Raw genomic sequence first — 11479 nt, 5'->3', positions numbered from 1 at the left:
TGGGGGCTTGAGTTGAGCCCAGGCGGCACGGTTTTCATCTTGCCAGCAGCCCTCAGTGCCCCGCAACCTCCTTGCGGTCACCTGGTGTGGTCAGTTTTTGTGGCCTGTGCCAGTCGGATGGAAGCAAGGGGTGATGTAGCCGTCGGACGTCGTGGCCGTGGCCATGGCCATGGCCACGGAGTGGGTGCTGACTGGCAGCCACGGCCGCAGAGCAGGGCAGCCCCCAGGGTCCCAGGCAGTGGCCGCTCTCGAGAAAGCCGACGGCCGGGCCTGTCTTCCGAGGTCACGCTTTCACCTGTCTGCCACCAGGACAGCTTCTGACTGCCTGCGAGACTGGTTGTCCCTCCAGCTCAGTGAGTGTGCAAGTGTAGGTGCCCGTGTGCCTTGGGGCTCACAGCCATCCTACAGGGCAGGGTGGGACGGCCCCGTGGGTTTCCAAGACTGACTCTCTACGGGAGCAAGTAGACAGCCTCATCTCTCTCCTGCAGAGCTCCTGGTGGTTTAGAACTGCTGACTTTGCAGTCAGCAGCCACACTGTAATTACCGGGGAGACCCCGGGAGGTAGCCCCCTACTTTGGGAAGCTCCGCCCTGGAGGCGTTCCCTTCCTTCTGGGAATGCCCAGCAGCCACGGTGGCCAGAGGCAACCTAAAACCAAACTCACTGGCTCTTGGCGACCGTACAGGACAGGGCAGACCTGCCCCCTCGAGTTGCCTCGAGAGACTAACTGCTCCAAAATTAGAACGTCCCTCTTTCTCTAGCGAAGCGGCTGCTGGTAGCCCAACGCCAGACCCTTGGAAAACCTATCTGGAGGGAGCCCCTCCCAGGGGGTGTTCCCTGTAGCTGGGCAGCTGGCAGACATGGCTGGCCCTGGTCTGGGCTCCGACCTGAAGGCCCGAGCAGAGAAAGCCAGCTCAGGGACATACAGCCAGGCCAGGGGGCTGAACCAGTGGATGAGGGGGCCGGGCCTGTGGGGACCACGCTCAGATGGAGGGCCTCCTCTGGAAGGGGGCCTGTCCCTGCCCCTTCAGCTCCAGCGGGCTCCCTGCGTCCCTGGGTGCACCTTGGCTAATGGCAATGTGGCTCCCTTCTGGTCCTCTCCCCCGGCTCGGCGTCTTCTGTTACTAAGGATACTAGTCATCGAATGATCAAATCCCAAACTCACTACCATGAGGTCAACTCTAACTCAGCCACCCTACGGGCTTCTGCGGACGTCCGTCTTTCTGGGGGCAGGCAGCCTTGTCTTTCTCCCCAGCTGCAGCTGGGAGGTTTGAACTGCTGCCCTTGCGGTCAGCAGCCGACTTGTAATACACCCAGAGCTCTTCTAGCCCAGCGCCATCTGATCTTAGCTCAGTTCCCTGTGGAAAGAGCCTATTTCTGGGGTACGGCTGTGGACAGACCTTTTGGCGGATGATCCACTGCACAGCAAGTCTGGGGATGGCTCGGCTGCATGGCCCCCGCTTGGGGGGGGGGGTCTCCCTTGAGCTGTAAGCGCCCGCTGCTGCTGCCCCTGCACTGCACACTCGAGCCCCAGCGGGCGCGCTCACTCAGGTACCCCTCCCCCTGCAGGATCATCAGTGCCTTTGTCCGCACCTTCAAGTACTTCTATGGCCTGCGCTTCGAGGTCCGGGGCCTGGAAAAGCTGGAGCTGGACCAGCCCTGTGTGATCATCTCCAACCACCAGAGCATCCTGGACATGATGGGTGGGCAGGGCCACGGGGGCCAGGTTGGCTGGGGGGGCTGGGCGGGGGGGCGCCCGCTGGGAGTTGACAGTGGACAGAGCCCTCGGCCCTGGGCCTTGCACGGGGGAAGCTGAACGTCCGAGGCTGAATCCCCTGCCCAGGTGAGCAGTGGGAGAGTAGGCCGCAGGCCCTCAGCCCCCCTCTCCCCGCAGGCCTCATGGAGGTGCTCCCCAGGCGCTGTGTGCAGATCGCCAAGCGGGAGCTGCTTTTCCTGGGCCCCGTGGGCCTGATCATGTACCTGGGGGGCGTCATCTTCATCAACCGGCAGCGCTCCAGCACTGCCATGTCCGTGATGGCAGAAGTGGGCCAGCGCATGGTCCAGGAGAATGTGAGTGCAGCACCCTGGGGGGGGAAGGCTGGCCACTGACCTTGCCCACAGCACCGGGTGGATGGGTGGGGAGCATGCCCCTGCGGCCACCCCAGGACCTGGGGTGACCGGAGGACCACTCCCTGCAGCTCAAAGTGTGGATCTACCCCGAGGGCACACGCAACACCAACGGGGACCTGCTGCCCTTCAAGAAAGGTGCCTTCTACCTGGCTGTCCAGGCCCAGGTACTGTGGACCTGCCTGCCCCACCAATCCCTGCCCCTCGGCACCTGATTCCCACTCTGGGGCTAGACCTTACCTGTCCCACCTTCCAGTTGGGCTTCTGCAGGATGCAAAAGTGAGTGACTGCTATGTGTGTGAATGTGGGGGCTCCCTCTCCCGGTCCCCCGCTCCCTCTCTCCCTCCCTGTTCTCCCCTCCTCCCTTCTCTTTTTCTGTCCTCCTCCCTGGCTTGTCAAATGTGTCCTACTGTGTGGTGGCTTGTGCGATGCTGGGGGCGACGTCACTGGGGTTTCAGATGCCAGCAGGGTTGCCCAACGTGAGCAGGTTTCAGCAGAGCTTCCAGACTCAAACAAAGAGGACTGGGCTGCCCACTTCTGCGGGGATGACCCACCGGGACCCTGAGATAAACAGCAGTGCCAGGAGAAGGGCCCCTCAGGACGGAAGGCATCAAACAGGAGCGGGAAGAGCTGCCTCCTCAGGGTGGGGTCACCCGGGTGACGCGGATGGAGCACAGCCTACTGAGAAGAAACAACTGGAACACGGAGCATACAGAGTGAGGATCTAGGACAGCGGTTCTCAACCTGTGGGTCGCGACCCTTTGGGGGTTGAATGACCCTTTCACAGGGGTCTCCCGATTCATCACAGTAGCAAAATGACAGTGATGAAGTAGCAACGAAAATCATGTGTTATGGTTGGGGGTCCCCACCACATGAGGAACTGTGTGAAAGGGTCACGGCATGAGGAAGGTTGAGAACCCCTGATCTAGGAAGACCAGAAGTCACCAGGAAAGAAACGGAATGCCCAAGACTGCGCCCAGGGCTTAGTGAGGTGGACTGACTAGCTGAGATGGACGGGCGTTGGCCACTGAACCAGGCAGCCCTGCGCTTTCTGTGCTGGGCATGATGAATTCACGAAGAGGGCCCCACTTATCATTGAGAAGGGCATTTCAAGGTCTATCTTGAAGTACACCACTGTCTGCGATGGGATCCTATCTAAGATAAAGTCCAGCCACCCAGCTGTTCTTTAAATGCGTGCACCAACCACAAAAGCTACTGGTGAAGAAGCTGACGAATTCTACCAACTCCTCCAGTCTGGAAAGGGACCGCCGCGCCAGCAGGATGCATCCATAACGATCGAAGATTGGAGCGCACGCGTCGGAAACAGAGAGGAAGGGCCTGTAGTTGAGAAGCACAGCCTCAGTGATGGCGAGAGGGGGCTGGAGATCACATGACAGAGTGTGCAAGTCAGCCCAGGGGCTTCTTCATGGCAAATACATGGCCAGCGGCCACACACACACACGAGCTTTGTGAGATGGATTGCACAGTGATTGCACAAACTTCCTTAAGTGGAAAGAGGTGATGGAGAAACTCACTACCAGCTGCTACATTGAGGCCAGGGGCCGACTGGAACAAGACCGTCAACCAAATGCTCATGAGCAAGTTCAGGTTGGAGAGGAAGAAAATGAGTCTGCCCACCCCACCTGAATTCTGGGACCGACCTCTCAAGTCACACAGCTGAACAGATGGCTTCGAAGGGCAGCTCGAGGGGCCAGAGCGTTGCAGTGACCAGGGTAGTGACCGAGAATTAGGAAGCCAGAAAGGAAGCATGTGCCCAGGCAGCAGACCCAAGCTGAAAGGGCGGAAGAAAGAATTCAGGCCTCCGGATGCAACGTTGAAGGATGCTCTGAGCAACATACTGACCACGCTGGAAGCACCCAGAGGAGATGGGAAGAATACACAGTCACGGTGCCCCAAAGGGCTGGTCCCCAGGAGACCATTCCCAGGGCCGCGTGTGACCCAGGACCAGTGAACTGAAGGAAGAAGTCCAAGCTGCACCGAGAACATTCACAGGAGTTCACAGGACACGGACTGAAACGTGTCAGCTGCTGGTAAGGTAGGGAAGCTCTCGCTCATCTCTGCCAAGACATTTGGGAGACAGCTGCCCGAGCAGCTGACCAGAAGACACCCATATCGGTGCCCAATCTTAGGGAGGAAAAAAAAGGGAACCCAACAGAAAGGGAAAGTTATTGTACAGGATCGTTGATATCACGTGCAAGCAACATTTTGCTGAAGATTATCCAACCGTGATTGCCCCAGTACCTGACGGAGAACTGCCAGTCAAACCGGATTCAGAAGAGGTCTGGGAGCAAGGATGTAATTGCTGACATCAGATGGATCTTGGCTGAGCAGAGAATACCAGAAAGATGTTGACTTGTGCACATTGACTGTGCAAAGGCATTGATGGTTTGGCTCAGAACAAACTGTGGAGAGAGCTGAGAAGAATAGGAATTCCACAGCACTTCACTGTGCTCATGCAGAATCTAGACACGGACCTAGAGGTCGCATAGCACAAGGGGACACTGGCTTCCAGTACGCCTACGTCCCCTCTCCGTGCTTATTCACTCCGTGTGCTGAGTGGACGCTCCGAGAAGCTGGACCGCAGGAAGAAGAACGTGATGCCAGGACGGGAGGAAAGCTCACTGACAACTGTGATGTGCACCTGGCACGACCTCGCTTGCTGCCAGTGAGGAGAACTTGAAGCTCTTCCAGGTGAAGCTGAAGGACCGCAGCCTTCCGTGTGGAGGATGACTCGGGGCCAAAGAAGACCCAAAGCCACAGAACTGGACCCACAGGGAGCATCATGACCAACGGAGAAGAGGGTGACGTCGTCGAGGATTTCGTCTGGCTTGGATCCACCATCCGTGCTGCTGGATGCAGCGGTCGAGAGATCACGGCGCATCGCACTGGGCAAATCAGCTGCACAGCAAGGATGGGACTTTGAGGACTCAGGGTGTCTGACCTGAGCCAGGGTCTTTTCAGTCACCTCCTGCATGTGTGAAAGTTGGGCAGCGAATAAGGAGGGCCAAAGAAAAATCGATGCATCTGAGTGATGTGGTCGGTGAAGAATGTTGGAAGTACCGTGGACGGCCAGACCAAACAGATCCACCCTGGAAGGACGGCCAGCACGGTGCCTTAGAGGCGGGAGTGGCGAGGCTTTGTCTCCTGTGCTTTGGGCGTGTGATCAGGAGGGACGTCCTGCTTAGTGATCTAGAGGGACAGTGAAAAAGAGGACCCACAGAGAGATGGTGGACACGACGGCTGCAGCCGTGGGCTCCAACAGAACAAGGGCGCAGGACCGGGCCGTGTTTGGCTCTGTTAGGCATGGCATATCATAGCTGAGTCAGAGCTAAGGGCACCTGACCACAACCCTCCTCCCCCTCCTCCCTCTCCTCCCTCTTCCATCTTCCCCCCGCTCTTCCTCCCTCCCCTAGACTGGAATATGGATGACCTAGGTGGCCAGTCTCCCAGTAGTGCTGGCTTGGCCTGGGTGCCCACTGTCCTGGGGCATCCTAACCTGGATGGGGAGCCTGTGGCGGCTGCTCTGTGGGGTCAAATGTGGAAGACTGTTTCTGGGGTTCTGGGGTTCTGTCTCAAGCAGAAGACTGGGGTGCTCCAAGTAGGGGGCCAGTGGAGGGGCTTTCATGGTGGGCTGGGAATCCCCCACCAAGGTCTGTGCTTTTTCCTGCCAAGGAGAGAGTGCTCTTGCCCCTGATGTTTTACTCAAGAGGCTGGAGTGCCCCACTAACACCCTGGGGGCTGAAGTCACCCCCCAAACTCCACAGGGGCAGGTGGTAGGAGGAGCCCAGAGACTGGGTACCACGCTTTGCTTCCTGTCCCCCTGCCCCCCAGCGCTTTATCTCTGCCCCAGTCTCACCCTGTCCAGGCTCCCTGACCTGCCCCTGCCAGTTAATGTTTACCTCCAGGCGACATACAGCACCGGAGTCACTGTTGGACTTGACCACTGTCCCTCCCAGGGACTCTGCAGGCCCGGCCCTCCCCTAGCTAGAGCTGCCCCATGTGTGGGGGTGGAGGAGATGGGGGTCTGGGGCACCCAGTGCTGCTGCCACACAGACCACAGGGGTCCAGAGGCTTTCACGGACAGTGTCTTCTCTTAGGCCCCAGGAGGCTGGAAGTGCACATTCAGGGTGCTGGCTCTGGGGAAGTCAGTCTCTCTCCGCCCCCGCTCCTGCTCTAGGGAAGTCTGCCCCCCCGCCCCTCCCCAGCTCTGGGGAAAGCTCCCTCTCTGTGGGCTCTCAAGGAAGCACCCCTCCCCCTTTGCTGGAGTTCTCAGTGTCTGCCTCTCCTTCCACACTGCCTCCCAGCCACACCCCAGGCTCTCCTGAGATAACAGAGGCGCCTGTCTGAGCAACAGGGTAGGCCGACTGGTGGGACAGACCCCTAGAGCTCAGACAGGAGACTTTCTGGGGCACAGCTGAGAGACTGGGTTCCCATTGGTGGTGGGTGGGAGGGGGCAGCCTTTCCAAGGGCTTCCCCGCCCACATCCCCCCCACAAGCTCTTCCTTGGGTTCCTTGGGCCCCGCGGTGGGGGTGGGGTGGCTGCCAGCTCTGGGCTCCGTTTTGCTGCCCCCAGGTGCCCATCATTCCCGTGGTGTACTCCGCCTTCTCCTCCTTCTACAGCTCCGAGACCAAGCTCTTCACCTCAGGTACCCCCGCCCCCAGCGTGCCCCCCATGTCCACGCGGGCCCCTGAACCTCCTGTCACTGGGCACTAGGCGACCCCCTCTGGTGATCCCTGCGAGCTGGAGAGCTGCCCCACCCTCGTGGTGGATGTGCCGATGGGTGGTGGGTGGGAAGGATGCAGATGTGTGTGTCCATGGGCAAATGGCTGTTTAAGTAGGGGGGTGAGTGGATGGATGAGTTGGGAGGTGGATGTGAGTGGGTAGGTGAGTGGGTGGTGGATGGGTGGGAGGGTGGAGGTGGAGGTAGGGATAGGTGGAGGAGTACATGGTTACATAATTGGGTGAATGGATGGAAGGATGGCTAGGTGAGTGGGTGGGTGAGGAAATGGGTAGTTCACCAGGTGGCTGGCTGGGGTGGGAGATGAATGGCGTGTCAGTGAACGGGTGGGCAGGGTCTCTCACTCGTTCACTCTCGCCAGTGGCTCACTAAGTCAGATGACTCTGTCCCCTTTTGTTGAGGAAGTTAGGGCCCAGATGGGAGTCTAGGGACCAGGTGCACATGCATGCTGCTGGAGGGGTGTTGCTAAGCAGATGTGGGCTGAGCTGACACCCCAGGTTGGGGTGGTGGTCCTCAGGTGACCCAGCTGACATGGCAGTAGGAGCTCACAGGTGGCACGGTGCCCACTGGCCACTAAGCCCCTCTTACCCATTCCTCCAGGCAGCAGGGCCAGGTGCCATGCCTTGACCCTGCCTAGGGGGATATGTGGCCCCCAGGCAGGAGGGGTTTTTTGCAAGGTTAAGGGCAGCAAACAGGGAGTCATCCCTGTCCCCGCCGCTGCATCAGGCCCTGGGGAGGGGAGGAGCTGGGCGGCAGCTTGTCCACATCTGATCCTGGCACCAAATGGAGGTGTGAGGTGACCGGGAAGGGGTACGAGGGGCCCTCTGGGTGGGATGCTCTGTAGTGTGGGTGGGGGCTACAGGGGCCCAGGTGAGGTGCAGTAGTCCCCCCGCCACTAGAAGCACTAGGGAAAGCAGGGCCAGGTGGGGAGCAGGGGGGCCTTGGCCGAGGGACTCAGCAGACACTGCATCTCACAGGAACCATCAAGGTGGAAGTGCTGGACGCCGTGCCCACCACCGGCCTCACCGTGGCCGACATCCCCCAGCTCATGGAAACCTGCCACCAGGACATGAGGGCCGTCTTCTTCCGCGTGTCCAAGATGGCCCAGAATGGGGGCAGTGGTGGCCTGAGAGCCCAGTAGCCAAGGCTGCAGGCCGGCAGGGCAGTGGGGGGCTGGCCAGAAGATGGCAGGGGACACCCCTCGCCCCCAGACCACCAAATAGCACTGTGTCTGCTTCCTAGCTCCAGATGTCATTCCAGCCTTGGGAACACATGGCCCCTCTGTCACTGGCCAGGGGTCAAAAGGGAGTCTGGCCTGAGCCCACCCCCAAGCTGAGGGTAGGGACCCGCCCGGCCTCCAGGGTCCAGGCTATGTCCACATCAGAGGGCTGAAAGGCCGGGAGCCTTGGGACCAGCTGGTTTGAGTCATCCCTGTCCCCGCTGCTGCATCAGGCCCTGGGGAGAGGAGGGGCTGCACTGGGGGGAGCAGGGGCCAGCGTGTCCACCAGCCCCAGGTCTGCAGACTGCAGGTGGTGCAGTCTCTTGTTTTTTATAAACCACTCTTAGAGACAAACACCTGGTGAATTGTGGTCGTTCGGAAAGCATGCGGTAGGACGCCCCCTCCCCAGGAGGCATGTTGTGAGAGCCCTTGCAACCCGGCCGGTAGCGGGCCCGCCATGCCCCCCAGCATCCCAGGCAGTGGATGAGAACAGCAGCTGTGCTGGGGGCTGACAGCAGGGGGACAAGGCAGATGCCTGGGCAGGTGTGCCCCCAGAGAAAGCCGTTGTCACCATGCCACCACAGAACCTACTGCTCCTGCCTGTGGGGAGCTGGGGGAGGGAGGTCCTGGAAGGGTGAAGACCCCTGGGACATTACATTCCTGCCCCCTCCTCTCACCGTGTAAGGCCAGACCTGACTCCCGGGGGGATGTGGGGTGTAGGGGGCAGCCCAGCCAACTCCCAGCAGCAGTGGGAACTTCTAGGGATCTGGGGCGGGGGTGGGGGTGGGTGGGGGGTGACATTGTCCCTGAGGATTGCTTCTCTCCCAGGCCCCCTCTGCTTCCAGTGCCGAACCACGCTCTCCACACAGAGCAGGACCTCAAGTTTAATCTTTATTTGACAAAACACCAGGGGACCGGCCCCTCTGGGAAGGCAGCCCAGCTGGGCTTGGGTGGGGGATGGGGGGTGGGGTGGGGATAACGGGGCTCCTTTGGCACCTGGGGGCTTCAGGGTCAGCCTGGGCCTGGCTCAGAGGCCAAGGGGAGCAGCAGGCCCGACTGGTTGGGTTCCCGCGCCCATACAGTGCCCCATCCCTGAGACTGGCAGCCGAGGGTCGAATGGCTCACTGACCAGGAGCGGAGCCCGTGCTGGCCAGCACAGGGCGGATGGGCGTGAGGCGGGAAGGGCTCCAGGGGCCCAGCCAGTCACCGTTCCTGCTTGCAGGAGCCTAGGAGGGTGGGGGAAACGGGTCAGAGGTCACCCCATCCCTCATGGCTTCCCGGCCCGGGGTCTGCACTCACAGGCACCCAGCTGCTCTTCCAGCAGGGAGATCTGCTCGCTCAGGGAGTCTATGCGCTCCAGCTGCTGCAAGGAGTGGAGCAGCAGGCTGCCGGGGTCCGGGAGCCCGAGCTGCAGGGCCCGTGAGGCCAGGCTGTCCAGGGGGGCTAGCACCAGCTGCAGCTTCTGCAGGAGGCAGAAGACGCAGCTGGGAGGCACAGGCCTGCACCCTACCCCCAGGTGGTTCTACTCTGGCCTGCTTGGGCTCTGCCGAGCTGCCCACCAGCTCCTGGCTGCGAGGCCCTGGGTGTCCACTAGGGGGAGATGCCGGACCAAAGATCCCATAAGGGCCCCTCTCTGCCTGCCCCCCACCTCCTACCACCAGGAAGGGGCCCTCACAGCCCACCTCTGGGGGAGGCTGGAGGGCACCCCAAGTAAGGACAGTGGGCAAGTATGGGACAAGCTGGGGCCAGGCTCGGTGTCTGTCCTGGGGGGCCCCCAGACCAAAGCACTTTCTCAGTAGTCAGCCAGCCTCCTGGTCTGGTGTTGGGCCTGGTCGTGGCCCCGGGGCCACTGTTCAACCCCACCCAGCCCCGGGGGCTGGGGCACAGGGCAAGTGCCACCAGGCTGGGGTTCACCTGCTCCAGCATGGCCACCTTGGACTGCAGGCTCTGCACTTCCTGATGCACTGCCCAGTCCCTTCCTGGGTTGGGGAGATGTAGGCACAGGGTCAGCCCTGTCGGAGCCCCTGGTGGGGACGCTCCCCCAGGCCCCAGGGCTCTGCTTCCACCGTGGCTTCAGTCGGCGTCCATGGCAAGTGAGCAGCGTCCACGGCGAGCTGTGTCCACGGCGTGGCGCGGGGCCACCGACAGCGCATTATTACTCACGGTACGAGTTTGACGTGTCACAGCGCGTACCAAAAGTAATAATGTCCCGTCGCCGGCACGGGCGGCCGCAGGTCTCCTCGGGGCAGCCGGATGGGGGTCAGCAGGGTCTTCTTCCCGTCTGAGCTGAGGCCTCGCAGCAGCCCTCCTCCCTCCCCTTGTCTGGGGGGTGGGGCTCCTTCCATGTTCTGCTCCAGGCCACTGCCCACACCCACTGCACCCGAGGGCCAGCTGGGGAGGGACCAGGAGCTCACCTGGCTTGGGGCAGGGGGCCGCGGTGGGGGGCCCCCTCATGGGCACGCAGAGAGCCCTATCAGCGGACAGGCGGTGGCCCTCCTGACACTGGCACTGGTAGCTGCCCGCCGTGTTGACACAGTGTTGGGGGCAGCCGCCACGGCCGAAGCGACACTCATCCACATCTGGAAGCCAGCGATGGGTCAGACGGGGGCCAGGAGGTGCCTCCCCCACCATCAGCCTCCCCGCAGGTTGGGCAGTGACCTGTCTGGCAGGTGTTCCCCTGCCACCCGGCTGGGCAGTGGCATCGACCAGGCTGGACACATCTCCCTCCGTTCTGGCACGGTGGCTGGCACACTGCTGTGGGGGAGGGGGCTGTCACCCTTTCAGGGGCCCCGCGAATCCTTGGGGAGCCCCGGGGAAGGAGCATTGAGTGGCAGAGGCACCATGCTCCTTTAGAGAAACATGGGGGGCAGAGGGGCTTTGCCTGAGGGCTGGACTGGGCTGTCAGTTCACTAGTGTTGGGCCTGGGGGTGGGACCTTTTGGTCTGAGGGGAGGGGTCCAGGGTCTGAGGACCCCGGGGGTCACGGACTCACCTGCCCCACAGGCCCCAGGGAGCCCACCCGTCCTCTTCCAGCCAGGACAGCAGGTGTAGCGCGGTCTGGCTGGGGCTGGCCCTGGCCTCCTGCGGTAGGCGGTCCTGTAGATGGTCCTGTGAGAAGGTACAGCTCAGAGGGCAGGACTCCAAGGTGTGGGTGCACTGGCCTCCCCACAGAGCGTGTGGGGGCCACTCACCTGCCTACCCCTGGAGCCAGGGCTGGCAGCTGAGGTTCCTCCCATTGGTGTTGAGGGCAGGCTAAGCAGGGGTGCCACCTGACAGGGCTCCTACTACCGGGGCCAGGGGCTGGCAGAGATCCCCAGCAGGACAGGGCTGGGAACGCAAGGCTCAGTTCCCCATATCTCACCTACCCCCCCCCAGC

At 61.6% G+C, this 11479-nt stretch overlaps 2 protein-coding genes across 8 annotated transcripts in view; one reads left to right on the top strand and one right to left on the bottom strand.

Moving 5' to 3' along the window:
- The first annotated feature begins 1205 nt into the window (after positions 1 to 1205).
- Positions 1206 to 8458, top strand: AGPAT2 (1-acylglycerol-3-phosphate O-acyltransferase 2). Its single transcript, XM_004714518.2, has 5 exons — positions 1206 to 1701; positions 1893 to 2068; positions 2197 to 2292; positions 6720 to 6792; positions 7863 to 8458. The coding sequence occupies exons 1-5, from the start codon at positions 1449 to 1451 to the stop codon at positions 8024 to 8026; spliced, it is 762 nt and encodes a 253-aa protein (XP_004714575.2). The 5' UTR covers positions 1206 to 1448; the 3' UTR covers positions 8027 to 8458.
- Positions 8459 to 8976: 518 nt separating this feature from the next.
- The window catches only part of EGFL7 (EGF like domain multiple 7), a 9759-nt gene continuing 7256 nt past the window's right edge, over positions 8977 to 11479 (bottom strand). For 3 of the 7 annotated variants that reach the window (XM_045289214.1, XM_045289215.1, XM_045289213.1), the window contains exons 5-8: positions 11096 to 11211; positions 10763 to 10858; positions 10519 to 10683; positions 9473 to 10083 (exon numbers count right to left, since the gene is read on the bottom strand). In XM_045289214.1, coding sequence (XP_045145149.1) covers positions 9776 to 10083; positions 10519 to 10683; positions 10763 to 10858; positions 11096 to 11211 — 685 coding nt within the window. In that variant the 3' untranslated portion in view covers positions 9473 to 9775. Of the gene's footprint in view, positions 10084 to 10518; positions 10684 to 10762; positions 10859 to 11095; positions 11212 to 11479 lie in introns of all 7 variants that reach the window. The other 4 variants (XM_004714517.2, XM_045289217.1, XM_045289216.1 and 1 more) reach the window with 4 other exon arrangements.

Source organism: Echinops telfairi, unplaced genomic scaffold, assembly GCF_000313985.2.
Source record: "Echinops telfairi isolate 266 unplaced genomic scaffold, ASM31398v2 ScPeMD7_25;HRSCAF=90, whole genome shotgun sequence".
Lineage (NCBI taxonomy): Eukaryota > Metazoa > Chordata > Mammalia > Afrosoricida > Tenrecidae > Echinops > Echinops telfairi.
The sequence above is the reverse complement of the archived record's forward strand: the minus strand, read 5'-3'. Positions and strand labels throughout refer to the sequence as shown.